At 42.1% G+C, this 25,703-nt stretch overlaps 1 protein-coding gene across 2 annotated transcripts; it reads right to left on the bottom strand.

The window, feature by feature from the left end:
- Positions 1 to 3,318: 3,318 nt before the first annotated feature.
- On the bottom strand, positions 3,319 to 24,028 carry LOC130384614 (beta-1,4 N-acetylgalactosaminyltransferase 2-like). Of its 2 annotated transcripts, none has more exons than XM_056592893.1 (13): positions 20,824 to 24,028; positions 14,782 to 14,915; positions 13,201 to 13,328; positions 12,698 to 12,841; positions 11,908 to 12,014; positions 11,674 to 11,711; positions 6,471 to 6,537; positions 6,265 to 6,378; positions 5,965 to 6,051; positions 5,673 to 5,854; positions 5,360 to 5,503; positions 5,046 to 5,274; positions 3,319 to 4,315 (listed from the first exon to the last, which is right to left on the bottom strand). In XM_056592893.1, the coding sequence occupies exons 3-13, from the start codon at positions 13,326 to 13,328 to the stop codon at positions 4,131 to 4,133; spliced, it is 1,425 nt and encodes a 474-aa protein (XP_056448868.1). In that variant the 5' UTR covers positions 14,782 to 14,915; positions 20,824 to 24,028; the 3' UTR covers positions 3,319 to 4,130. The 2 variants fall into 2 exon arrangements, with proteins under 2 accessions (XP_056448868.1, XP_056448869.1); XM_056592894.1 differs by lacking the exon at positions 20,824 to 24,028 and adding an exon at positions 15,360 to 16,002.
- Positions 24,029 to 25,703: the final 1,675 nt, after the last annotated feature.

Raw genomic sequence — 25,703 nt, 5'->3', positions numbered from 1 at the left:
TCGAATTTTCCGGTACCCTTTCAGGCGTCTCGTCTCGTTTTCAGTACCCCAACGGAGGAGTACTGAAAACGAGTGCAAAACGAGTACGGCTCAGTCCTTGTCAAGCCCACTTTTGGCGGTGGAAACGCAATCCGTACCTCACCTTTGCGAACCGTACCGTACTGCACCCTGCAGTGGAAACGCGGCATTAGGCAGAGCGGCAATGCAGGGCAGGCAGAGCGGGTTTGTTATCGACAGGGTTGCCAGATTGGGCAGATTTCCCGCCAAATTATAATTTTTCCAGCCTAACGTGGTTAAAAGTAACCCATTTGGTGGGAAATCTGCCCAATCTGGCAACACTGCTCACCAGCCAGGGATCCTGCTTATTGGTTCATAGCGCAGTGCGAATAGATTTTTGCTGAATCAGACGCCTTAAGGTCACACCCACTCAGAGGAGGACTTTCCTACTCTATCCAATTGAAACCCATGTTTTTCACCGGCCGCCAGTAGACAGAAGTAAATCTGTGCCATCGGATTTTGAAAATAAAAAGCCATTGAATGCTAAGCACTGAATATTTATTCATTGAAATGAAGTATATGGATTTTTTGCCTCTGAATTTAACTCAATAAATCATATTTAGCTTTATTTTTCTATGTTAAAAAATTCCAAATCAAATATTCAACGTTAAAAAATTCAACATGGCAAATTCAGCTGGAAAATTCAATGTCAGAAAATTCAGTGTTAACATCCGGGGACCCAAGGAAGAGCAATCGATCCTAGATGCTAGATCGCGGTCAAGCAAGGAGATTGGGAGTAAGAGCGTCCCTCGCTGGTTTTTTCTTTCTTGATACAAATGTTAATTCTAAACAGCATTTTACACAGTAGCCTATAATAGGAAATGCTCAAAGGTAAATTGACGTCATTAAACACTGACTGTAGCTTTGGATGGAGAGAGAAGCCACCGAAAGGTGTGACCCTGGGGGGCGCAGTTGCCCATTTCCTGCAACATGCATGAGTTTGAAGCGTAGACAGGCATGAAGTCGTTCACGCGCCGAAACATCCCCAAGCTTAAAACTTACCGTTTGTATCGTCATCGATCACTCAGACTTTATCCGTATTGTGGTGGCATAACAAGAGCGCAACGAGCGCGCAGAGCCAACACTATTCCGCACCGAGTGACATGATAGGCTACACATATGAGGATGAAAACTTAAAAGCAGGTTGCTGTCGGACGCCTCTTCCCGATGTTACAAGAGTGGCGTGTGTGTGTGTGTGTGTGTGTGTGTGTGTGTGTGACGTCAGCGAAATCAGTCGACGAATGAGTGAACGAGCGATTGAGCGAGTGTCAGTCTAGGGGGAATTAAACGAGTCCGGTGTAAGTACCATATCGGCTCGCGATTTTTTTTTTTGCAGGGTGGTAGCGGGAAGCTCATCCCTGATTGGCTGGGACTTGTTGGCTGGGGCTTGGCTCGCTGGGACTTTGTCAGAGGGCTTGTGTGAAAATCACGAACGCAAATGAATTAAACGTTGTTATAAATCAACACGAATAATGTGACACATGATACCCACCAACTACACGGCAACTCTATAGCTACCTTTCTGTAAGTACAAACCTTAGCTCACTCGTCTAAAAGCCCCTGTGAAACTGTTATGTGTCACAGCCTGGGCTACTGTAGTAAATCATGTTTTTATTTATTATATTTTATAACGTTATGTGTAGCGCATCGCAGTGCTTTCGGCAGCTGGTGATTGTTTCCAAGTTTTTTTTTTCTAATTGTTCCATGTCCATCCATGTCTTGATATTTCCATTAAGATTCCATTCTGTTCTGTTTCTCGAAGTAGTGAGCATAATGGCAGGATTTATTAAAGCTTGCAACATTTGCCAGACCCATGTCAACTTTGAGGAGATGGAGCTGCTGGAGGTTAGGTGTAGATGGATAAGAATAAACCGTATGATTTCTGATATTTGTTCATAGTGGTTCTGCCACACCCCACAACCAATTACATTATAGAAAGAACGGCCATAAAATCTGTAGGCCTATCCATAGAATATTCTCGCGTAGGGCTAAATGAATTTTAATATTGATTTTCACCTTGGCCTATCAATCCACCTACTACACGGCAACTCGATAGCTACCTTTCTGTAAGTGCCAAAACAAACGTTAGCTCTTAATGCTAACTCGTCTAAAAACAACTACTGTATAACATGTGTCACACTATTGATACAATGATTTGTGTTGATTTATAACAACGTTTCATTTATTTGCGTTCGTGATTTTCACAAGCCCTCTGTTTTCACAAGCACTCTGACAAAGTCCCTGCGAGCCAAGTCCCAGCCAATGAGGGATGAGTTCCCTCATGAATATTCACGAGCTTCCCGCTACCACCCTGCAAAAAATAAACTCGCTATCGGCTCGGCTTCCAGATCGGCTCGGGGTCCGTCGTCTGCTGATTACGTTACACAATATTATTGGCTGTACGCTTGAATGGGCGTACATTGTGATTGGCTGTACGTCGGACAGTTGTGATTGGCTGTTTTGTGCTGTAGCTCTGGCTGTAGTCAAAGCAACCACGAGGCAACAGCGAGCACATGTGTGAGCGCGAGTAGGTCTATGTCTAGTTTGTGTTGCCAGATTGGGCATATGTCCCGTTTTTCCAGCCTAACGTGATTCAAAGTAGCCAAATCAGGCTGAAAATGTGCCCAATCTGCCATGATAGGGAACGATTTCGAACACAGCTAAAGTTTCCTGCTGCCTCATTCTTTCCCCCCATTTCCTCTTTCTCCCCCATTCCTCTTTCTCTCCACCCCATTCCTCTTTCTCTCCACCCCATCCCCCTTTCTCTCCCCCATCCCTTTCTCTCCCCATCCCTCTTCCTCTCCCCCATTCCTCCTTCTCTCCCCCTCATCCCTCTCTTTCCTCTCTCCAGTCTTTCTCCATGACTCTATCTTATCATGCATCTTCTTAAGATCAAGGTATCCTCTTTTTTCAGCTGACATCTCTCTCTCTCTCTCTCTCTCTCTCTCTCTCTCTCTCTCTCTCTCTCTCTCTCTCTCTCTCGCGCTCTCTCTCTCTCTCTCTCTCTCTCTCTCTCTCTCTCTCTCTCTCTCTCTCTCTCTCTCTCTCTCTCAATTCAATTAAAAACAAGCTTTATTATCATGCGAAACCAACGTTAACAATGTGAACTTGTGAGATGACAGGGAATCTTGGGTGAGGGGATCGAAGTGACCGGAATGGGAGTGGCAGGGTCTGTCACGTTAGGGGATAAGTCTCAGAATATCTCGTGGACAGGGGGAGATCAAACAACAACAAAAAATGAAGACAAAAAAATAAAATAAATGAAGACAAAGAACGTACATGACAATCTTGTTTATTAAAGCCGTGGAGACACCTTTGCAAACTCTTCATACCAGAGTTGTAACCTGTCCTTATACAAACCGTATCGACGCTTTGTCTATCTGAATCCCTCTGGGTGAAGCTGCCTTGGTTTCACATTGGTCCCCAGGCCTGAATATTACTAAATACTGCTGGCACGGAACATTCAATGACAATTCAATGATTTCAAAGAAGCAAGAACCTATTCATATAGCACATAAGGCAAGATATTGATTAATATCCTTCTAAGGGTACAGTTCAATTATCCCACACCATCAGTGATTATATTCGAAGGGGGGCGAGGGAGACTTCCTGGCAGAGAAATGGCATCTATTGGAGAATTAGTAGCTGATGATTGAGGATGGATAAAAGTAAACCAGCAAACAATGCAGACGGAGCAGATTTAGAGCAGTGACAAGACATTCCAAATCCGTGGCCTTATTTAAGGGAGATTTACATCAATAAAGAGGCTGAATCAGTACTTTTACCAGTGTCTTTTTTACATAAGTGTCTTTACTTCTAAATAAAAAAAAAGCATTAATGAAACAAAATTACATACTACAGCTTTAAACCCGCACTATGTCACTTTTCTACAGAAATTTGCTGAAAGACAGAGATATAAATATCTATACAACATAAACCTAACCCTAACCCTGAAAATGATTAAGCTATTACTGTGGCAACAACTCAAGCCAATAGTGGTTGTTTATGGGAAAACATGCATAGTACTGGAAGATAACTTTCTCTTATAGCGAATGGATCCGTCGGGATTCTTCCTATCCGTAGTGGAGACATTGTAGATGGTTTTTGTAGTAGTGCAGCTGTAGTTTATACTGCACATCACCCTTTCCAGGGTGTCTGAACTGATTATATTGAGCATGGGCCCCTCTCGGCTGATGGCCAATGGAAACATGGCCACACGAAGCAACCATCAACTGGCCAAGACCATCCATGAAGAATTCTATAGAGAAAAAAACAAAACAACAATTATTGGATGTTAAGCAGAATAATAAAGTAGCAGGAGGGCTTCCGGTGTACATCCAAAACGTCTTGTACTCTCGGGGAGCATATGTCGGGAAACTAAAAATAATAAACAGAAAAGGTGAGGTGATGATGATGAATCCAGGTCCAGGCAGCACATATTTCGATGATATTGTTGATAAACAAATTGGATATCTGCCCCATTATGGAACTACAAGTCCTCGCACCAGTGACAACATGACAACTGAATGATTTCTCATTGTTATAGTGGTTTTATGACGGTGGACAAGCCGACACTTTTTATATTCAAAAAGGCAATATTTATTGAGACCGGCTGCCTGTGTCACAATAGCTGCCAACACTAAGCACTGCTGTCCAATTCATCCGATACCTCAAAGCCAGAAATATGTAACTTATGCAAAATATTTTGCCTGCTGAATTGAAACAACACCTTTATTTAATTTATGCAAAAATTGAAGGAGATCAGCCTTGCGTGTCATGTCGTGTAGCCTTAGTGCTTGTGCAACTGCTCCAAAGATGAGGTAACTTCACATCCAGGAGCGGTATAGCTCCCTCTATAAAGACTGAAGACCTCTTTGGATTGCCATGTATCTACCAGTGAAGCAAAAAGTAAACTCCCCATACTCATTCATTGTGGATGCATGTACACAAACCCAAAGGGCTACATGTCATAGTGGCTGGGAACATACCTGAATGTGCCACTCTCTTCAGCTTGGGGTCAAATCTCACTCGATTCACAGCGTCGGTACGAGCCAGGAAGAAGTTGACCACCCCATTGACTATGGAGCATTGTGGGTAATTTGGTAGTGATTGGAACTTTATGTTGGACTTCCTGTCCATACAGCCTCCAGTGACTCCATCGCCTTCCTCATAGGCGATGGAGAAGTAGAACTGGTTCCCAGAAACCGAACCCCCAACCTAAGAAGGATAACGAGAAATTACATCTTCAAACTCATGCTTTATTCATAATGTGAAAATAGTCATTGAGTAATATGATTCTCACCACATCCAACTCTGGTGTTGCCTCCATCACCTCCACCAGATCCTCTATCTTTGTTTTCTCAGTGAATAGAAAGTCGTCATCCACCCAAAGAAAGTACTTGGTGGTGACTTGAGAGACAGCCAGGGTTCTGCCGGCAAACCATCCCTGTGGAAGGGAAAGATTTGAAATCAACTTCAATACTTGACTACTCTTATATGATGTCCAAGCACAAGACTGACATTATGGTGTGTGTGCGTGCGTGCGTGCGTGCGTGCGTGCGTGCGTGCGTGCGTGCGTGCGTGCGTGCGGGCACATGGTTCCAATATATGCCTACCTGTCCCCCAGGCATGATGTATTGCAGAACATTTTCTTCTGTGATCTTTTCTGGAGTAAAGCTGTCATCGGCTACGATGAGCACCACGTCTTTGTAGAATTGCCTGAGGCTTCTTATGAGGACCTTCAACTCTTTGTAACGCATAAAGGTCTTGGTGGTGACTGTCACTTGGTCGCTAATGTCTTTGAAAGAGTGGAGGGGGGGGGATAGAGAGAGGAAGAAGGTAAGGGTTCATGATTCTACTCAACTGTAAAAATTGAAGATTTAAAAGGAAAAACTTTTGTTGTTATACTTGTTCCCATGTCGAATAGAACAGGTACGGTTGGTTGCCGAATGGCGATGGGGAACACAGCTTCATGAAGCTCAAACGAGAAGTGAACTGATTGAAAAATAAGTGAAAACTAATTTAAAACATCCAGCCTAAATAAGATTTGACACACTTTACACAATCCACTGTAATATTGGAATGCTTTGAGTGCAAAATGAGAGCATCACATTAAAAATATATTTTTTAAACCTGAGCCTCTGTTCAGTAAGTATCTTTCAATGTTATCATTTAACCCATACATCCATTAAAAAGGTCTTAGAGTACCCAGGTCTCCGGTGTGTATGTGGTACACAGGAATGGTGTAGGTGACCTTCGCCAGAAGTTTGTTGAGTTCCTCTAAGCTGAGCTTCTCCAAGACCAGCATTTTCTTTCCGCCACCTATTGGTTATTCACAATTCCTATTTCATACAAGTCAATCCCAGTGACAAGTGGTTTAGTTACACATTGAAGTGATGGAGTTCATGAATCACCTTTGACACTTAGTGCTTCACTCTGGCTCCCTAGACTGAGGACACCTTTGGTGACCTGTAGTGATACCTGTTAAACACAAGGAGAAGTGTGTTGGGAGTGATTGAGTGAGTGAGCGAGTACATAGCCGTGCTAAAATGAAAAAGGACTGTTTGAATATTTGTACTTTTTAGCTCACAACCTGTCTGTTGTTGTCCGTTTTCCTAACATGCCTTGGTTCAATCAGACTGCCAAAATATTATTATTACTCTCTCATTGATTCGAACCATAATGCCACTCATAGCCTAAACATGCCAAGTATGTTGATGGAACAAAAAATGAATGAGCTAGCTACGTGTTTCTGGTATATGTGGCGATAATTCAATTTAGGAAATCCCACAATCTCAAAGAAGGCATGAGCTCAAATTTGACAACGACAAAGAGTTGACAACGTGACTAGAAATTGCTCTGTTGCACGGTTTAGATTTAAGGGCTGATTGTGGTCCCACGTCACGCAATGCAAGGACCACGTAGACGCATTGACGCAGTCTTGAGCCTTTATGGTTCTGCGTCCGGTTTTTGTAAGCTGAATAATCACAGCACTTGCTGCTGCGTCGCCTCGACGGAGGGTTACAATATTTGGGAGGCGCACGTCCGGCCCTTGCGGTGGACGCAAGGAGGGTCCGCAAGGACATAAGGGGTCCGTAACCCCCTTGCGTTGCGTGAACGTGGGACCACAATCAGCCTTTAAGTTCCGTTACTGGCTGGAGTAGCTGAGCCGCCGGTTTCCCTTCATCAGGACGTCTAAATGCCTTGGAAATGGCCTAGTAGTACGGTCTCATTTAAGTATCGGTGAGCAAAATGTTCCAGCTCCCGCACTTCAGGAGGGATTTGTACGCTATCGCCTGAATATTCTCTCAATGGCCAACAGGCCCACCGTGTCATCTACTGGTTAAGCATCGATATATGGAGTCAGAACAGTCTCATTATTAATGAATGCACAGAGAAGGATTCACAAATGTATTTTGTGATTTATATATAAATTACTCTCTTCTCACAAATACATTTCAATGCACACACAAATGGATATCGGCATGTATAAATGTAAAATAAATCCATAAACAAAAATAAGTTTCACAAACATATTTCTGATCCACACACAAATATGTCTTGTTTTAAATAAAGGTAATATAAATCCATAAATATATTAATTTAAAAAAGATTTGCAATTTTCATCAAAAATGTATTTGGATGTTGTTACATTTATGTACAAACTGTTAAACTTGAATTTACAAGACGCTTTTCATTTGTGAGCTTGTTTGCATTTGTGTGTGAAACTGTCTGCATTTATGTGTGGATTTTTTAGACTCTCCTGACGTCGCTAGATTCACAAATGCATTTTTTTCAACAAGGAAGTCTCTGTAGCCAATCAGATGCCTCCCTCGTTTTCAGTCAACCACATGACTGCTGTGACTGGGTTTTTACGTCGGTGCCGTTTACTACTTTAACGGCACCGATAATCCCAAAACCCAGTCGAAATTAGATGGAAAAAGTGTCGTGACGCAGCATTTACTTCTTCACCATCTAGAGATTGTTATGTACGATCATTCAAAAAACCATGTTCTTTCCGATAGAGTAGACATTTGACAGAGAACCGGGAGGCTCGGAGGCTGGATTCAGAGGTCGGAACTGCAGCCATGTGATTGGCTGAAAACGAGGGAGGCATCTGATTGGCTACAGAGAGTTCCTTGTTGAAAAAAATGCATTTGTGAATCTAGCGACGTCAGGAGAGTACGGAAGAGGATTAGGGCCACACATGTAAAAAAAAATTAAATTCTGACTTTATTCTCAGAATTCTGACTTTTTTCTCAGAATTCTGAGATTAAAGTCAGAATTCTGACATTAATCTCAGAATTCTGAGAAAAAAGTCGGAATTCTGACATTAATCTCAGAATTCTGACTTTAATCTCAGAATTCTGAGAAAAAAGTCAGAATTCTGACTTTAAAGTCAGAACTACGGGTATCTGTAAGGACCAACCTCCGTGGGAGAGACACTTTGCTTTATGCAGTAGGAGGAAACCTATGGAAAGCCGGTAAAAGTGCAAAACCGCACGGATTCCGTGCGGTTTGGCAAGAATTCCGTACGGATTCCGTACGGTTTTGAATGTCTAATAGCCGCGGCTATTAGTCATTCACTCCGGCTATAGTTATTCACTCCGGCTATTAGTTATTCTCTCCGGCTATTAGGTATGCAGAAAGAGCCCTCCCTCTTCTTTGCTTGACCACTAAGTTTGAAGGCTGTCTAACCAATCAGTGATGAGAAATACCAGACTAAAGTAACGCATTGTCGAGACTAGAGCTGCAGTGCCTCCATGTTTCGCCGTAACATAAAGCTGTGTTGTCTTTACTAGTTTCACTACAATGTAATGACCACCACTAGCTAGTGGAAAATACATTTGTGTTTAGTACAGTGATATATTTGTATATGTTAGGCTATATATTGAGATGGCAGTGTGCGAAATACCCGTCAATATTCGGGGATGCCCTCATCCCAGATTGTTCTCGATATGCAGTAGCCAGCTAGGCCATAACATTACAATATTTCATGGATGCAAGCAAGCCAAGACAATCAATCTATATCTATAGCCTACATGACAACACACACACACACACACGCACACACGTTAAACACACTGGTAAAGCAGGAGCCTGCATTGGCTAAAGTTGTTGGGATGCACGTTATTTTATAACAGGGAGGGCTCACCAAGTCCAGTATTCAGAATTCAAAGCATTTATTCACAAATACGTTCTATTTTTTTGACAAGCGGAGCCGACAGTCCTGTGCAAGTATGCAAATTAGCCATGTGCGCGAAACAGAAGATAGACGCAATGTATAGAACTGATTGTTGTGCATTGTTGTGGATATGTAGGCTGGTTAGTTGTGGTTGTTTGTGGTCTTAGTGAAACAGCTTTGCCTTGGAGTTGGAGAAGTTGGAGTGATTGTGTGAATGTGCGAGAGAGAGCGCACCTGCCGTGGTGATGTTGGGCTTGTTGTGGGCTTATATGTGATCAATGATGTTGGCTATCTGTCTGATCGTATTAGCGATCGGTCATACTGCAGGCTCTCATTTGCAAATGCACTGATTGTGTGCCCGTCTCCGATATGCTATATACCTGGCATTTAATCAGTTCATGTTCTTCTGAGTGCGCAAGAACGGTGCCAATTATGGTCGTGTTTGCATTGTAATGCACAACTTTGCCCCTCCCTGTTATAAAATAACTTGCATCCCAACAACTTTAGCCAATGCAGGCTCCTATTGCTTTACCAGTGTGTTTAACGTGTGTGCGTGTGTGTGTCTGTGTGTGTGTGTTGTCATGTAGGCTACAGATATAGATTGATTGTCTTGGCTTGCTTGCATCCATGAAATATTGTAATGTTATGGCCTAGCTGGCTACTGCATATCGAGAACAATCTGGGGATGAGGGCATCCCCGAATATTGACGGGTATTTCGCACACTGCCATCTCAATATGACTAATAGCCGCGGCTATTAGTTCCGTACGGATTCCGTACGGAATTCTTGCACTTTAACCGCGCCATTCTAGGGCCGGATTGTGGCCTTCTTGGCTTTCCATAGGTTTCCTCCTACTGCATAAAGCAAAGTGTCTCTCCCACGGAGGTTGGTCCTTACAGATACCCGTAGTTCTGACTTTAAAGTCAGAATTCTGACTTTTTTCTCAGAATTCTGAGATTAAAGTCAGAATTCTGAGATTAATGTCAGAATTCCGACTTTTTTCTCAGAATTCTGAGATTAATGTCAGAATTCTGACTTTAATCTCAGAATTCTGAGAAAAAAGTCAGAATTCTGAGATTAAAGTCAGAATTCTGACTTTTTTTCTCTGAATTCTGAGATTAATGTCAGAATTCTGACTTTTTATCTCAGAATTCTGAGATTAATGTCAGAATTCTGAGATTAATGTCAGAATTCTGACTTTATTCTCAGAATTCTGAGATTAAAGTCAGAATTCTGACTTTTTTCTCAGAATTCTGAGAATAAAGTCAGAACTTAATTTTTTTTTACATGTGTGGCCCTAATCCTCTTCCGTAGGAGAGTCTCAAAAATCCACGCATAAATGCAGACAGTTTCACACACAAATGCAAACTAGCTCACAAATGAAAAGCGTCTTGTAAATTCAAGTTTAACAGTTTGTACATAAATGTAACAACATCCAAATACATTTTTGATGAAAATTGCAAATCTTTTTTAAATTAATATATTTATGGATTTATATGACCTTTATTTAAAACAAGACATATTTGTGTGTGGATCAGAAATATGTTTGTGAAACTTATTTTTGTTTATGGATTTATTTTACATTTATACATGCCGATATCCATTTGTGTGTGCATTGAAATGTATTTGTGAGAAGAGAGTAATTTATATATAAATCAAAAAATACATTTGTGAATCCTTCTCTGTGCATTCATTAATAATGAGACTGTTCTGACTCCATATTATGGGACACTCCACTCCACTGTCCTCCACTTATTGAAACTGAATTGGTTGTTTGCAGTCACCCATGATGCGCAAACATCAGAAGGAAGGCAGGAAGGGAAATGCAGACAATCAAGCACCAGTACTCTTTTTATTCAGGCTTTGTGGAATCAAAGGAAGTAAGAGTGAGAAAAGCAGAAATACAGTATATTGGAAAAGAGTTGCATTGTTCGAAAGAAAAAATAACTTCATCACAGAATATAAAAAGGTGAGATGTATAGAACGAAGTGACATGTAGCTGGGAAAATGTAGCTGGGCTTGGCAGAAATGGAATATAATATCATATAAAAAGTATGCTTTAGTTATTGTTTATTTATTTGTTGTTCGTGTAGAAGAAAACTGTTGTTTAACCCCGGGCATGACATAATCTGCAAACACCTATTGGAGGTGCACCAGTGCTTCCAAGAAAACCCAAAAGTCCCCAAAAGCTCCGCCTGGAAAACCCTGATAAAGAGACACCCATAGCCATGTCATTAAAGGGATAGAAAAGACATTTCAACTCTTGCTTGATGAGAAACAAATGATTATGTTAGTAACGGGGACCTGTGTTGATGCTGGTTAGACATGGGCCGTAACAAGGAACCAGGGAAATTTAACCTTTAGCTCCAAGACATCCAGAATTGTCCCTTGTATCCCGATTTTGACTTGACACCCAGAGTTTTACTACCAACCTTATAGCTGCTTCTTTGAACCCCGTGCAACGCTAAACCTGAAACAAAATATCTTTCGGGGTGAAACTATTTCCTGAGGAATACATTGAAAATAAAATGAAGACCGAAAGGATGCTAAGGAAAAAGAACATTGCACTTTATATGTATATCTGTGCAGTGCACTTGCACAGCAACTGAACTTGAGAGCCGTATAGGGGGGATTTTATTAAACGACTGAAGTGCAGCGTACTGTACCTGGAATAAGAGTGGGGACCAAGGGGCGTACTGTGAAACCCTGAATGGGATACTGCAGTGGAGAGTTGGATGGAGCAAAGAGGAGTGTGTTCAAAATGGAGCTTGTTCTGGACACAGGAGACAGAAAAAATATTAAAATCCACAAATCAATGGATCAATACGAAACATATGCCACTTAACCAATAATGTAAATTGAACAATATTCTAACTGAATAATTAATGTACACTATGTAACATTTACTGTTCCAAGTCATTAAATGACCATGATATGACATCAAACAATAAGGAAACAAGCCGGGTCAAAATACTGGCTTCTCCGTCTATTTTGGTGACACTCTCTTTTCAATTTGTGGTAGGCATGCGCAGTCGCAAACAAAAACAAATTCCTAACATTTGATTGGCACTATTAGCCTGCTATTACCTATCCAGGGAAGTGTGTACGCGCTAACTTGGGTTGAAAAAACAAAGATGCAGCAAGGGCAGCTGCTGAACACTGGTTTTTAATAAAATAGACCACTACCCAATTTCAGAAGACGAGGTCCCAGATGAGGACAGAGTTGAGCAAAAACCCTGGCTGATCTAAATCATGACATAGATGATGTCAACGATTAACCTGGGGTCCTAGCAAACAGGCCAAATACTCATTTTACAACTTGATTTGAATATTTAAGATATTATTCTATAAGAAATTGATTTGTTGATTAAATCGATCAATTGATACATCACTGTCTCTCCTCCCCGCTATCCCTTTGTTCCAGCCTTTGTTCCTGGTACTGGTGGCCATGCAAACCTAGCCTGGTGCTTCTTGTACTCCTCTGCCCGTCGTTTCTGAATGTCTTCTCGGTTGGCAGTGGGAATGCTCCCTGCCAGATCATGTGACTTCGCTGGGCAAGTGCAGGAAGCCGCAAGCTTCACTTGACCAGTGGGCGGGGACCTACAGGTAATATTAATAAAAATACACTTCATTTATAGAATGCTTTTCATGAATGCAACTGCCTTCAAGAATGAATAAACATTACAGTTAAAACATAAGCATAACATTTGATAAAAAAGAATATCATCATGAATATCATTCCTTCCCAACGGCTATAAGTTTGTATGCCTTGAGTTTCTCCCTGGGATTGTGGTATTTCTTTGCTCCAAAACTGTTGACAAGCACTGATGTATTTACACATCCATCCATTAGCTTAAGGTTTGCGGTGTCCGAGGTCAGCTTTGTAAATACATGAATATTGCACGGAGAGTGACAGAACATTCACAAGCGTGCACTTTCAAATCAACTTTGAGCCTTACCACTTTTTCATCGGGGCTTCAATCTTGACCTCTACCATATCATATGAAGAGAGCCAGCGGAAGCCTATTCCACTGAAGATAACAAGAGACAGCAGCAGTATCAAACCTGCTCTTCCAAATGAGGGCATCTGGAGACACAGAGAAAGACATTCAGTGCGTTTACATGACACTCAAGAAAATCATGTTATTGGGTTAGTGCGCCTTTGATTGGATTATTAAAGCTGCTCCTAGTGCTAGTGGGAATACTGTTAGCGATGTTCGCCAGCAGCCTGAGGAAGGCCCCCGTCGGCCAGCATTGAAAAAGTACCCTTCACAACAGTTGGGCAATCAGCAAAGGTACTTCTCTGAAACATCAATGGTGAGTGCAGTTGATTTTATTTTTTTTATGTGGTGGATACCACATAGTCTAAAATATTACATTTAATGCTTTTAAGCTTACTGGTTTTGCTTGGCCTTCCAAGCGGTGATTCTCTTGATATTTGTTTTAAATTCAGTAGCCGAATAAATTGAGGTATTGCATGGTCAGGTTATGATTTGTCCAACTTCTGGTAAAGCCTTGCATCTGTTGTTTGCCTTATTTGACTTTAATAAATAAAGGTGTATCTTTTGGCATTGTCTCTCTATGTAATGCGAATAGCAGTGGACATTGTGGGTTAGTGTTGTGTTTTTCAGTGTAAAAGCATGCATTTGACGCTGATTGCGGGATTGGTGGATGACTCATGCTGTCCGCTGTGGGTCGGATGCTCTGTTGGTTTGTGTGTTCATGCTCTGTGTAGCCCGGGTTCTCTCCGATGCTGTTGTCACTGTCACAGTTCACTTCTATATGAGATCTATTAATTGCTGTTGCTTGTGAATCAACAGAGGCATTTACATAATGCTTGAACCTTCTGAACACCACACGTCTTGCCTTGCTAATATATATTAGTATTACCGCACAGTACATCCCTCAGCACCATCACTGAGTAACTCAGACCCACTGTAGCACCAGCAAGAAAAAATCTCTGGAGCCGCCACTGTGCCCTTCTAGAGATTTTGGGCCCTTTGAAAGAATATAATATTCAAATATCAGTATTCTAAATTCCGGTCAACATGTTTGTCAGACACCAGTAATTCCCCACTGTCTCTAAACACCTGTGAATTTGCCACAGAAAAGACACAGAAGACCTCCATCAATGCCTACCCTGTTATTATTTTTCACCACTAGGTGTCAGTATTTAGAGACCTGTAGCTATTGGATAAGCATACGAAAGTGAGTGGGCCTTGCTTCTGCAAACCACAGTAAACAAGAATTCCCAGTACATCCACTTCATTTATTTATGCATATATATGTTTGTATGTATATATATATATATATATATATATATATATATATATATATATATATATATATATATATATATATATATATATATATATATATATATTTATAGCTCTGTATGCTATATGTATGAATTTAATGTTGGATGAACAACTATTAATTTATCTTAAATAATGGGCACCAAAGGAAGGTCCGTGAATAAATGGATACATTTCACTGGAAAAACTGGGTGATTAATTGTCGGCACTTTTTCTCCCTCTCACCTTTCTGTTGCCTCGCTTTTCGTTCCTGTTATCCCCACTTCTTTGACGACGACGTGTCTAATCTACTGACAGTCCACCTTCCATTCTGCTTGCATGCGCACCGACTGGAGGATGAGCACGCTCGGAGCTGAAAACTGGATCCACACAACACCGAACCGTATAATCAATCGAGAGAGGGGTCCATATAAATGTTATGCAGATTATCTTGCCAAAAAATGCGAAAAAACACAAACAAGAAAACACAAGTATGTTTCTTGGAATTTAACTCGTCCTAAATAATCCTTTTTAACTTATTCGACAAAAGATTAGAGTTTCTAATTCACATCATGACATTAATTAAGCTAGAAGCATGAATAAATAAATGCATTGGGTAAAGCAAGGACTCATATAGTGGCGGACAGGTCTCAGGAATGTTGAGAACAGCTCTGCTCCCCAATAAAACTATAGTAGGCTAATAGGTTAGCCAGAAGGTACCCAGACAGCAAGCCAACATTGAATAAATAGTGATTTTCCATCCGAATCATCATTATGGTTGATATTGAAATTTCAATGCAAAATAAATGTTGAATCACCATTACCGTATCGATGAAACCTGATGTTATTAATGTTGGCAGGTGCGCTCTCTCTCTCGCGCTCTCTCTCTCACGCTCTCTCTCTCGCGCTCTCTCTCTCACGCTCTCTCTCTCACGCTCTCTCTCGCTCTTGCACGTACTTCCGCAATTAGGCCTACTCCAACTTGCAAGGCTAGACTGCTTCACTAAGACCCCAACCAACCACAACGCCTTCATAACCATGCAGTATGCCGAAGCCGGAAAGGACATGCACGCACCCTGTCGCACACACTCATCTCATGCGTTCAATGATGTATCTGTCTGATCGTATTTGGATGGATGGTTAAATAATGTCACACGAGCAGCAGTCACACTGCAGGCTTTCCTTGGCAAGTGTACTGATTGCGTGTCTCTGATTGGCATTACCTGGCATTTATTCAGTTGTTGTTTGCTCATCTAAATGCGCCATATTGGTGCCAATTATTGTTGTGTTTGCATTGTAATGCACAACTTTCCCTCTCCTTGTTATAAAACATTGTGCATTCAAACAACTTTAGCCAATATAGCCTCCTATGTCAGTAGAAGGCTGCATTGGCTGAAGTGTTGCTTTACGAATAGGCAAGCATATCGGATTATCAACAATTGTTGTGTGCGTGTGTGTGTTGTCATGTAGGCTGTATAGACTGATTGCTTGTATCCATGAAATATTGTAATGTTATAGGTCAACTGCATACTGAGACAATTTAGATCGGTATTGCACAACAATCAGGGGATTGAGACCCCCCTGAATATTGGCAGGTATTTCGCACACTGGGGAAGAGTTATAGTGAGCGACCATACGATAATACGATTCAATATCAGGGAAATTATGAATGCATGCTGTATTTGATACTTTCTGTGTCATGCCAGATGAATCAAACATTTGAATGTCTCGTCAATCCGTCTCGTTCTTTCATGGTTCGTTCTCCACCGGGACCCCAACCATCATTGATAAATCAAGTCTATTATCTTGCTGATATGTTAAACATCCAATAAACAGCTACCTGGGTTTGGAATAACGCCGTTTAAAGTAACGTTGTTAGGTAACAACGTTATTTTTTCAGACTGCTAGTGAGGAGAGCGGGTGGGTTAACGTCCGAGATAAGAGATTATGATTGGCTAAGGCAGAGTCATGTTTCATCGTAGCCAATCAGAGCCAGTGTTTAAACTTTTTCCACGCATAAGCCAGGACACGCGCGCCAAACACAAACAGCAAACATTCGATGAAGCAGGAGAATGGCGAGTCCGGAGCAATCTGGTGAACATTTGGCATATTCAAGGTGACGATATAAGCACTACTTCCAATTCATTGAGGTCAAGGGCAAAAACGTGAATGTAAAGTGTACATTATGTCCAGGACCAAGAGCGAAGACTTTATCAACATCCGTTGTGAGCAACTCACACGACACACCCATCAACAAAAGCTTGTGGCCAAAAACACCGATACCTCCACCACGGATGATAGCTCGTCATCCACTAGCAAGAGAAGGACACGGAGCAAAGTCGTCCAAGCAGCAAAAGCTCGATTTTTCTGCCCTACAACAAAAGCCTATGACGCAGGCTGAAGTCAACCGAATGATAGCCAGGTATGTGGACAAAGATATGTTGCCATAATCGACGCTGGAGGATGATTCATTCCGAGCCATTATTGCTAAAATACCTAAGAAAGGAGGGGCCTGTACGCCTTGCACAGAGACCTTTGCTAAATACCTAGATCAGGGGTCTTCAATTAAAATTGAACAAGGTCCAGTTACTAAAAATTCCTTCCAAGAAAGGTCCGAACCTACCACGTCCTAATGGCCTTCTTTTGTCAAATACAATCAACACGGCATATTACCTTATAATTTCAGATGTATTTATTTTCAATTTCCAAATAACTTACTTTTAACTATGAAAAGACAAAGTAACGCATATTAACATTTCAGGTAAACAAAACAGGTACATTAGGCCTTCAATAAAAGTAAACATAAAAAGTGCATAAGGCCTACATGTAAAGTAAGCAGAACAGGAACACTAGGCCTACACTTCAAATAAACACAAAGTGCATTAGGCCTTCATGTGAAGTAAGCAGAACAGGAACAATAGGCCTACACTTCAAATAAACAAAAAGTGCATTAGGCCTTCATTTCAAATAAGCAAAACAGTGTCTCAAGAGGTGTTAGACCCAACAGGTCCTCACAGATCTATTTCTTGTCTTGATGAAACAATCGCACATAAACCAAAAGCTGGGCATTATCTGTTACATCTGAAGACTAATCAATGGCTAAGGATGGGGCACTCTGAACAGCCGCATGAAGCTGTGACAGTGCGTCATCTGATAACATTTCGGATTTTGTGGTTGTCGTTGCAGCTCACAATGGGATTTGCTTTATTTTTTCACACAATTCATCCCTTTGTTTACCTTCAAGTAACGTCTCGGCAGCGGCGTTCAAGCATTCCTCCATTCTAAATGAATGGAGGAATAGCACCAACAGGGGGCGAGACGTTCTCCTAGCATTTGGTGAAATTGTTACGTAGTCTATATTAATCTTTTTTATCTGAATGGGAAATGCAATATTTTAGGACAGCTACACCATTAAACGTGTTTCTAATAAACTTTCTAGCGAGAAATATACCTTTTCCTTGCATAATGTCCAGTAAGTGAATGCGTATGATCTTTATTTATCTTTATTATCTGAATGGGAAATGCAATATTTTAGGACAGATTCACCATTAAACGTGTTTCTAATGACGTGATTTCTAGCGAGAAACATGCTTTTTACTTGCATAATCTTCGGTCAGTGATTGTGTCTGATCTTTAGTTTTATAGTTATTAGGAAGATTTTATCGGCACACTCGCATGTTTCAATGACGTCAGGTTGCTAGGGACGCTGCTTTCGCTAAATTAGCAGCTCACGTGTTTCCTGCGTTTGTGTTATTAAACCGTTACTTTATGTAACTTTTAATGATATGATCTTGTTAGAAACATGTACATCTGCGAGCCAACCCAGTCGCCAAAAGCATACGATGACAGTGTACGTTTTCGTAAACACTGGATTACGTCGCATCGGCATTTCAACATAAAATAGTGTGTTATACACACACGCGCGCACGCACGCACGCACGCACGCACGCACGCACGCACGCACGCACGCACACACACACACACACACACACACACACACACACACACACACACACACACACACACACACACACACACACACACACACACACACACACACACACACACACACACACACACACACACACACACACACACACGGATATGTGGAATATCTTTTGATTTGGGCTGCTTCTAGGACGTTTAGGGTGGATTTTGAACGGTATGTAGGCAGGACGTTTTTTGCAGGACCTGGCAACCCTGCGCTGTTGCCCAAGGTGCAGAAATGCTCCGGAACAGATCTGGATCCACCATGGCCAAAATACTTGTATGCCCCCCCCCCCCCCTTAAATAAATACTATGGCAGAATAAAGAATAAATTCATGCATTATCATTCAACTTGAACATGTGTTTTTACAGTATAGAGGTGTGGAGGGATGACGTATGTTGGCCAACCCGGAGGTGAGTGTCGCCGTGGGTTCCCTTGACAACAAGCCAACGGGTTTTTCCATTGGAAAATTAGTGTCCCATCGAAAATGTCACTGAACACGCCTTGCGATGTGGACCATGTCCACATCGCGTATCTACTTCACGCCTTGAAAGAAGTATCACACGTGATACCCAGCACAAGGATGAGGGTGAGGGGGAAGAAGTTTGACCGGTCAGACCGATCTCTAATATGAGGTATATCACCGTGGGGTTGTTCAAATCCCCGGGTCCTCTTTCTCTCTCTCTCTCTCTCTCTCTCTCTCTCTCTCTCTCTCTCTCTCTCTCTCTCTCTCTCTCTCTCTCTCTCTCTCTCTCTCTCTCTCTCTCTCTCTCTCTCTCTCTCTCTCTCTCTCTCTCTCTGTCTCTCTGTCTCTCTGTCTCTCTGTCTCCCTCTCTCCCTCTCGCTCTCTCGCTCTCTCTGTCTCTCTGTCTCTCTCTCTCTCTCTCTCTCGCTCTCTCGCTCTCTCTGTCTCTCTGTCTCTGTCTCTGTCTCTGTCTCTCTCTCTCTCTCTCTCTCTCTCTCTCTCTCTCTCTCTCTCTCTCTCTCACTCTCTCTCGCTCTTCCTCTCTTTTGCGCTCACTTGCGTTGATGCAAGAGTGTCTTACCTAACAAAGCATTCGAGATGCTTAGAATAGACACCAAATTCCCATGGCAAGCATTGAATCCCATGAAGCCCTTACAAAATAACCCTTTTTGTCACTAATCTCAGTACAGTCACCTTCCAGAGGATGTTGGCTGTTTTCCAATGTCTATACCTCGACTATGCATCTCTTGTGCAAGATTACACAACCCCAATTGCTCCCGCGCCCCCTCCCTTCTTCGTTCGCGTCGTATATTTTAATTGACTGATTATGGGCGCCACCAGAGGGCGCCCCCAACGCATTTGTCGCCCTAGGCAGTCGCCTAGCTCGCCTATGCCGATCGCCGGCCCTCTCTCTATTTATTTTAAGGTGATTTTATAGGCAACACCTATGCACTTAGCTCAGTGAAAACAATGTTAGATGCAATAGCAAATTCTGTATGGAAACAGAATATTTTATGTTAGTCAATTTTCCCACTTTTGGAAAAATTGTCCGTTGGTCATATCTTTTGGATAAACATACCCTTATAGTCTTTGTTCCCCTACAGCAAATGATATGATAAAATAAAGGGGAGGGGAGAGCTAGGCTATCATACTACAACATCGAAAAGTAGCTTAGGGTTAGGGCAAACCAGGTTTGGAAAGTAAGTTAACAGATAGGTACGGTAAGGTCAGTTTTGATCTGCAGTAAGTTTATTTATATAGCACATTTCATACGCAAGTGTAACTCAATGTGCTTATCAAAAGATATGATGATGACAATTTTTAAAACTAAATAAACAATACAATCAAAAAAGGCAAGTGTAAGAATCAGGCAGACTTTTGTTTAACACATTCAGCCAGTTGGAAAAGAGAACGCACCAAAAAGGCCTGTTTAGTAAGCAGGATTTGATGCCACATTCCTACAATGATAAAATGCAATTCAATGTGGAAGTAATCCAAGTATTCAGAATGCAATCTACTCTGATTGATTGATTACATTTGTGGGCATTTATTCTGCAATCTGTAACTGGAAACATATTAAAAGTATCCTTCCCAACACTGATAATAGCGCATATTTACGACAATTCAAAGACATAAACCTTTTAGCTATAAATGTCTGCCTATTTAGCAGTCTTACGTATCATACTGAGTGTGTTGTTTTGGTGTTCCAATAAAGTTATACACAAAAATGGGCAAAAGCTACAATATTATTTTCAATATGATTAATATTTAAACTAAAACAATCAACACTTAAATAATATCATCAATAATATCATATCTCATTGAAATGACTTACCCTACACACGGAGTCAAGTGCATCAAGTAACCGAGTTGGTCCTATTGAGACACATAAAGGGGAGGGGAGAGGCTTTCATACTACAACATCGAAAAGTAGGTTAACAGGAAATTAGGTTAGTAGCTTAGGGTTAGGGCAAACCATAACCTAGGGTTTGGAAAGTAAGTTAACAGATAGGTACGGTAAGGTCAGTTTTGATCTGCAGTAAGTTTATTTATATAGCACATTTCATACGCAAGTGCAACTCAATGTGCTTATCAAAAGATATATTTTTAAAACAAAATAAACAATACAATCAAAAAAGGCAAGTGTAAGCATAAAAAATCATAGTGTAGAAATATACAAATAATAATATATAAAGTAAGAATTCAGAGGGAGGTTAAAAGTGCAGGTAGGCATACATTAAAAAAAAATAGGTAAAAGAGCATGGGAACTGTGGGGGCACTTTTATGTGTTCAGGAAGTTTACTAGACATAACAGAAAAAAGCCGGTTCACCTTGTTTTGTTCTGCCTGGTTTAATCTGCACATTTCGATCTCAGTGGTCTTGATGGTATCTATCACTATATAGCAAATCAGCTATATAGTCGGGTGCTATCCCATTTAAAGATTTGAAAAACCTGCAGCAGCACTTTGAAAATGATTCTGTAATAAACTGGGAGCCAGTGTAGGGATTTTAGTATTGGGGTAATATGGTTGGTTCTTTTTGTTTTTGTGAGAGTTCTGGCCTGTAAAGAGGCCATTGCAGTAGTCAAGCAGATAAAGGCATGAATGAATATCTTCAGATCATCTTTGACATGAAGTCACACTAGGCCAGATGGCCTAGTGTGAGTGCACCCTTAAAGTAGGTTACGTGATGTATATACTTGTTGCAACCGTAGCTCAGTAAGAAAGACAGTCGGTCTGCTCCGTGTTCAGTCGAATCTGATTGACTCAGCCTGACACACAGCAGGGTCACTTCCCGTTTACCTTCCTCTGAAGTCACAGGAAAATACGAAAATAGGTTACGTGATGTATATACTTGTTGCAACTGTAGCTCAGTAAGAAAGACAGTCGGTCATTTGGTGAATGTTCTCTTCCCTTCTCACGGTCATGAAAGCAATGGCTGTACGTTTTTAATGCAGTATGTAATGTATGAAGATGTCTAGTATTCTAAAAACGTGATGTTTAGTTAACTAGATAATGAGCTAATGTAAAGTGTGCGCCTGCGTCAGATTAGCCTATTGTTGCTATGAGCGGGCTCACTTTCGGCGCGTAGTCCTAGTTATTCTTTCTAGGTTCATTCCATTCTGTTTATTAGCAACTTGTGCTGTAAGGGAAACTAAGGTTTTGTGTTGTTTCTGTTACAGTTTCACTCGTGGTATTGACACAATATAAAAGAGGAAATAAAGGGAGCAAGACGCTCCGATCCTGGCCCAAGTGTGCTATATCTGAGTTTGGCTTGCTGCGATAACGTAGAGAGCTAAAAGCTCTCTACGCTCAGGGAGAACAGTACAGCATGTCACATGCTGTAAGAAAGATTCTTTGTTCTGCTCAGTATTTTTTGCCGATGCAAATCCACTATTTGTTCACCCTTTGTAGGCACATGGAAGTTTTTCATGGACAAGATTGCTTATATAATTACCCTGTGGTCCTCACACATTTCTAACCACACGCACATCCCAACATTGACATGTATTTGCAAAGCACATATCCACGGTTAAGTACTAGTTCCTATTATTTTACACAGTGGCACAATTATACACACGCTATTCCCGCGGTCTCATGAAAGGCCTCTCCATCCCAAAGTCTTGGGCAAGATTATTGTCCCAGTCCATCCATGCACGTATGTCATTTGTAACCTTAATTATAGCTGTTTCAGAACTGTGATTAGAACGAAAACCTAATCGGAAAATATCAAAGTAATTATTTAGTGTCAGAAATGTGGTTAGTTGATTTAATAATAAAAGATTGATGACTTTGCCAATGAATGGTTAGTTGCATATTTGTCATAGTTGTTTAAGATAGAGGGAATCACATTTTTCTTTTTAAGTAGGGGCTTGACAACAGCTGTATTCAGTGATTTAGGGAACAAGCCATTCTGCAACGATGTATTGATGATTTGAAGCAGCTGTCAAGAGGTGAAGAACAGATATTAAGAAGTTGGAGGGCAGAGTATCTAAAGCAGGTGGAAGAGCTGAGGCTTCACACATTTTTTCAAGAGTTTCAGAATCAATTAAAATAAACTCTGACATGACATTAATTGTTCAAGTCTTTATAAGTGGTTCAAGGTTTGCCTTTTTCTAATTGAGACGAAATATTCTGCCTGATAAATTTTACCCTTCAAAAGTTTGCAAACTCATTGCATTTGCTAATTGTAGCAAGCTCAGGCATAGTTGTGAGGGGGATTTGTTAACTTTTCCACAACTGAATACCCGAGCATTGTTCATATCTCTATTTACGGTGTTGGAGAAAAAAGACCGCCTTGCCTTGCATATTTCTGAGTTATATCTACGCAGCATATCTTTGTGTATCTGATGGTGGAAATGAAGTTTGGTTTTGCTCCACTTCCTTTTTTTTTCCGTTTTCCCTCATTCTTTTTGAAGTTTTTAACCATTGTGTTTTTCATCCATGGGGACACCAGTTTGTTTTAGACTGTTTTAGTCCTTACTGGAGCAATTTGATCCATAATCCGAATCATCCTTGAGTTAAATATTGTCCATTAGATCATTTTGGCCTACAGAACCCTGTGTCAGATTTGTGGATGATGATAAAGCTTGCTCGATAACGACACTTGTGTTCTTGTCAATAATTATTTTTTCTACCATCAGTGGTCTGCTGCTTGTTTGTGGGTATATGGAAGCAGAGAAAAAGACACAGTAGTGATCAGACAGGGCCAAGTCATTCACATTAGTACAGATATTTAGGCCTCTTGAGATACAAATATTTTGTATACTTATGCACAACGTCCTTCTCAGACGTTGTGTTAATGCCCATTCATGCCAGTTTTTTGTTACGGTTAGCGGAAATGTTAGTTTGGACCCCGGATGCAGAGACAGTACGGACAATCCACGGTTTATTGTCAAAAAAGGGGAACTCAAAATATATCCAGCGGGCAAGGCGAAGACCGGAACACGTGCAGGACCAGCAGGTTCGCCGTCTCCAGAGCTGAGGGGAGTTTTGAAAGCGGAACAAAATGCACAGCCTAGGAAAAACGATCGATAATAGTCAGTACGACCGTGTTACCGGCGGGAGACCAGTCACGAAGTCCACTGCTATGTGAGCACAGTGTGACGATTTGCCGCGGGCACAGATGGAACAGGCAGCCACGAAGCCCTTGGTGTCGGCAGTCATGGAGGACCACCAAAACCGCTGTCGGCGGAGAGAGAGAGAGCGGAGAAACCCTGGATGGCAGGCAACTCTGGACTCGTGCCCCCACTGGAGAACGGCCGTGCGGGCCGCCGGGGGAGCAAACATCCGACCCGGAGGGCAACCCTCGGGGGTAGGTAGTCCTTGCTGGGCGTACAGCACCACCCGCTCAATCTCCCATCGGGCTGCCCCGATGACACAGGCGGGAGAGAGAATCCTTTCCTCCACCGACTGCAACACAGGGGAGTCATACTGGCGAGAGAGCTTCCCAGCCCCCAGCTTCTCAGGATCCGTCTGCAGTTGACCCCTCTGCACCACGAAGCCCAGGAAACTGTCCGAGTCGGTGTGGAAGGAACATTTCTCAGCCTTGACGAACAGCTTGTTCTCCCATAACCGCCGTAACACCAACCGAACCTGCTGCTTGTGTTCAGCGAGGTACCTAGAAAAAAATCAAAATTTCATCGAGATAGACTCCTACAAATCGGTGTAACATATCCCGGAGAACGTCATTGATTAGAGCCTGAAAAACGGCTGGTGCATTAGTGAGCCCGAAAGGCATAACGAGGTATTCGAAGTGACCCAGTGGAGTGTCGAACGCTGTCTTCCATTCGTCCCCCTCCCGGACGCGAACCAGATGGTAGGCGTTCCGGAGATCCAGCTTAGTGAAGACGGTGGCCTTTGTGAAGAAGAGCGAAGGCAGAGTCGAGAAGCGGAGGGGGGGTACTTGTTCTTGACCGTGATGTAGTTTATTCCCCTGTAGGCCACACAGGGGCGCAGGGATTTGTCCTTCTTCTCCACAAAGAAGAACCCTGCTCCCACGGGAGAGGAAGAAGGACGATGAGGCCATTCGCCAGTGACTCGGAAATATAGTTCTCCATGGACTCTCTCTCCGGCTTAGACAAGTTGAACAGTTTGCTGGAAGGCAGGGGGGCACCGGGCAACAAGTCAATAGAGCAGTCATAGGGACGGTGAGGGGGCAGGGACAGGGCCCTATCCTTACTAAATACCTCCTTGAGGTCATGGTAAATGGAGGGAACTCCAGAGAGGTCTATGGGGTCAGGTGAGTGAGGAGGAACGGCACCCTTACTAGGGGGCGTGGCCGACCGAAGGCAGTGAGAGTGGCAAAAAAGTGCTCCAGCTGACTAAGGATGAGGTGGACCGGTCGATGTGGGGGGGTTATGCAAACGCACCCAGGGAAGTCTGAGCACAACGGGGGGCGTGGGGGAGGGAATAACAAAAAAACTAATTAATTCCTGAAGAGCAGGAGCGAAACAGGAATGGTCCGGTGAGTAACCCGGGCCAAGAGGCGGCCATCCAAGGCAAAGACCTCTTTTGAGTAAGTCCAGTCTCAGCTGGGCTTTAAAAACAAAAGTCATAGTCAATAAAGTTTTCATCAGAACCCGAGTCAATAAAAACAAAAAAAAGACTAGAAATGCTGAAGACCAGGTAGCTGACCCGGAACTAGGATCCGCCTGGGGGATCCCGGAGGACCGGCTACTCGGCTCACCAGCGGCCCCCTGGAAGCTGGTGAGCT

This window comes from Gadus chalcogrammus, chromosome 6, assembly GCF_026213295.1.
Source record: "Gadus chalcogrammus isolate NIFS_2021 chromosome 6, NIFS_Gcha_1.0, whole genome shotgun sequence".
Classification (NCBI taxonomy): Eukaryota; Metazoa; Chordata; class Actinopteri; order Gadiformes; family Gadidae; genus Gadus; species Gadus chalcogrammus.
This window is presented reverse-complemented; position numbering and strand designations above follow the sequence as displayed.

Bases quoted from the DNA above. Each gene is read 5' to 3' on its own strand.
- LOC130384614 (XM_056592893.1), bottom strand. From the start codon at position 13,328: ATGCCCTCATTTGGAAGAGCAGGTTTGATACTGCTGCTGTCTCTTGTT. The intron at 6,379-6,470 runs GTGATTCATGAA...AATAACCAATAG, and splicing joins TGAAGCACTAAGTGTCAAAG to GTGGCGGAAAGAAAATGCTG. The intron at 4,316-5,045 runs GTATGTTCCCAG...TTTTCTCTATAG, and splicing joins GAAGAGAGTGGCACATTCAG to AATTCTTCATGGATGGTCTT.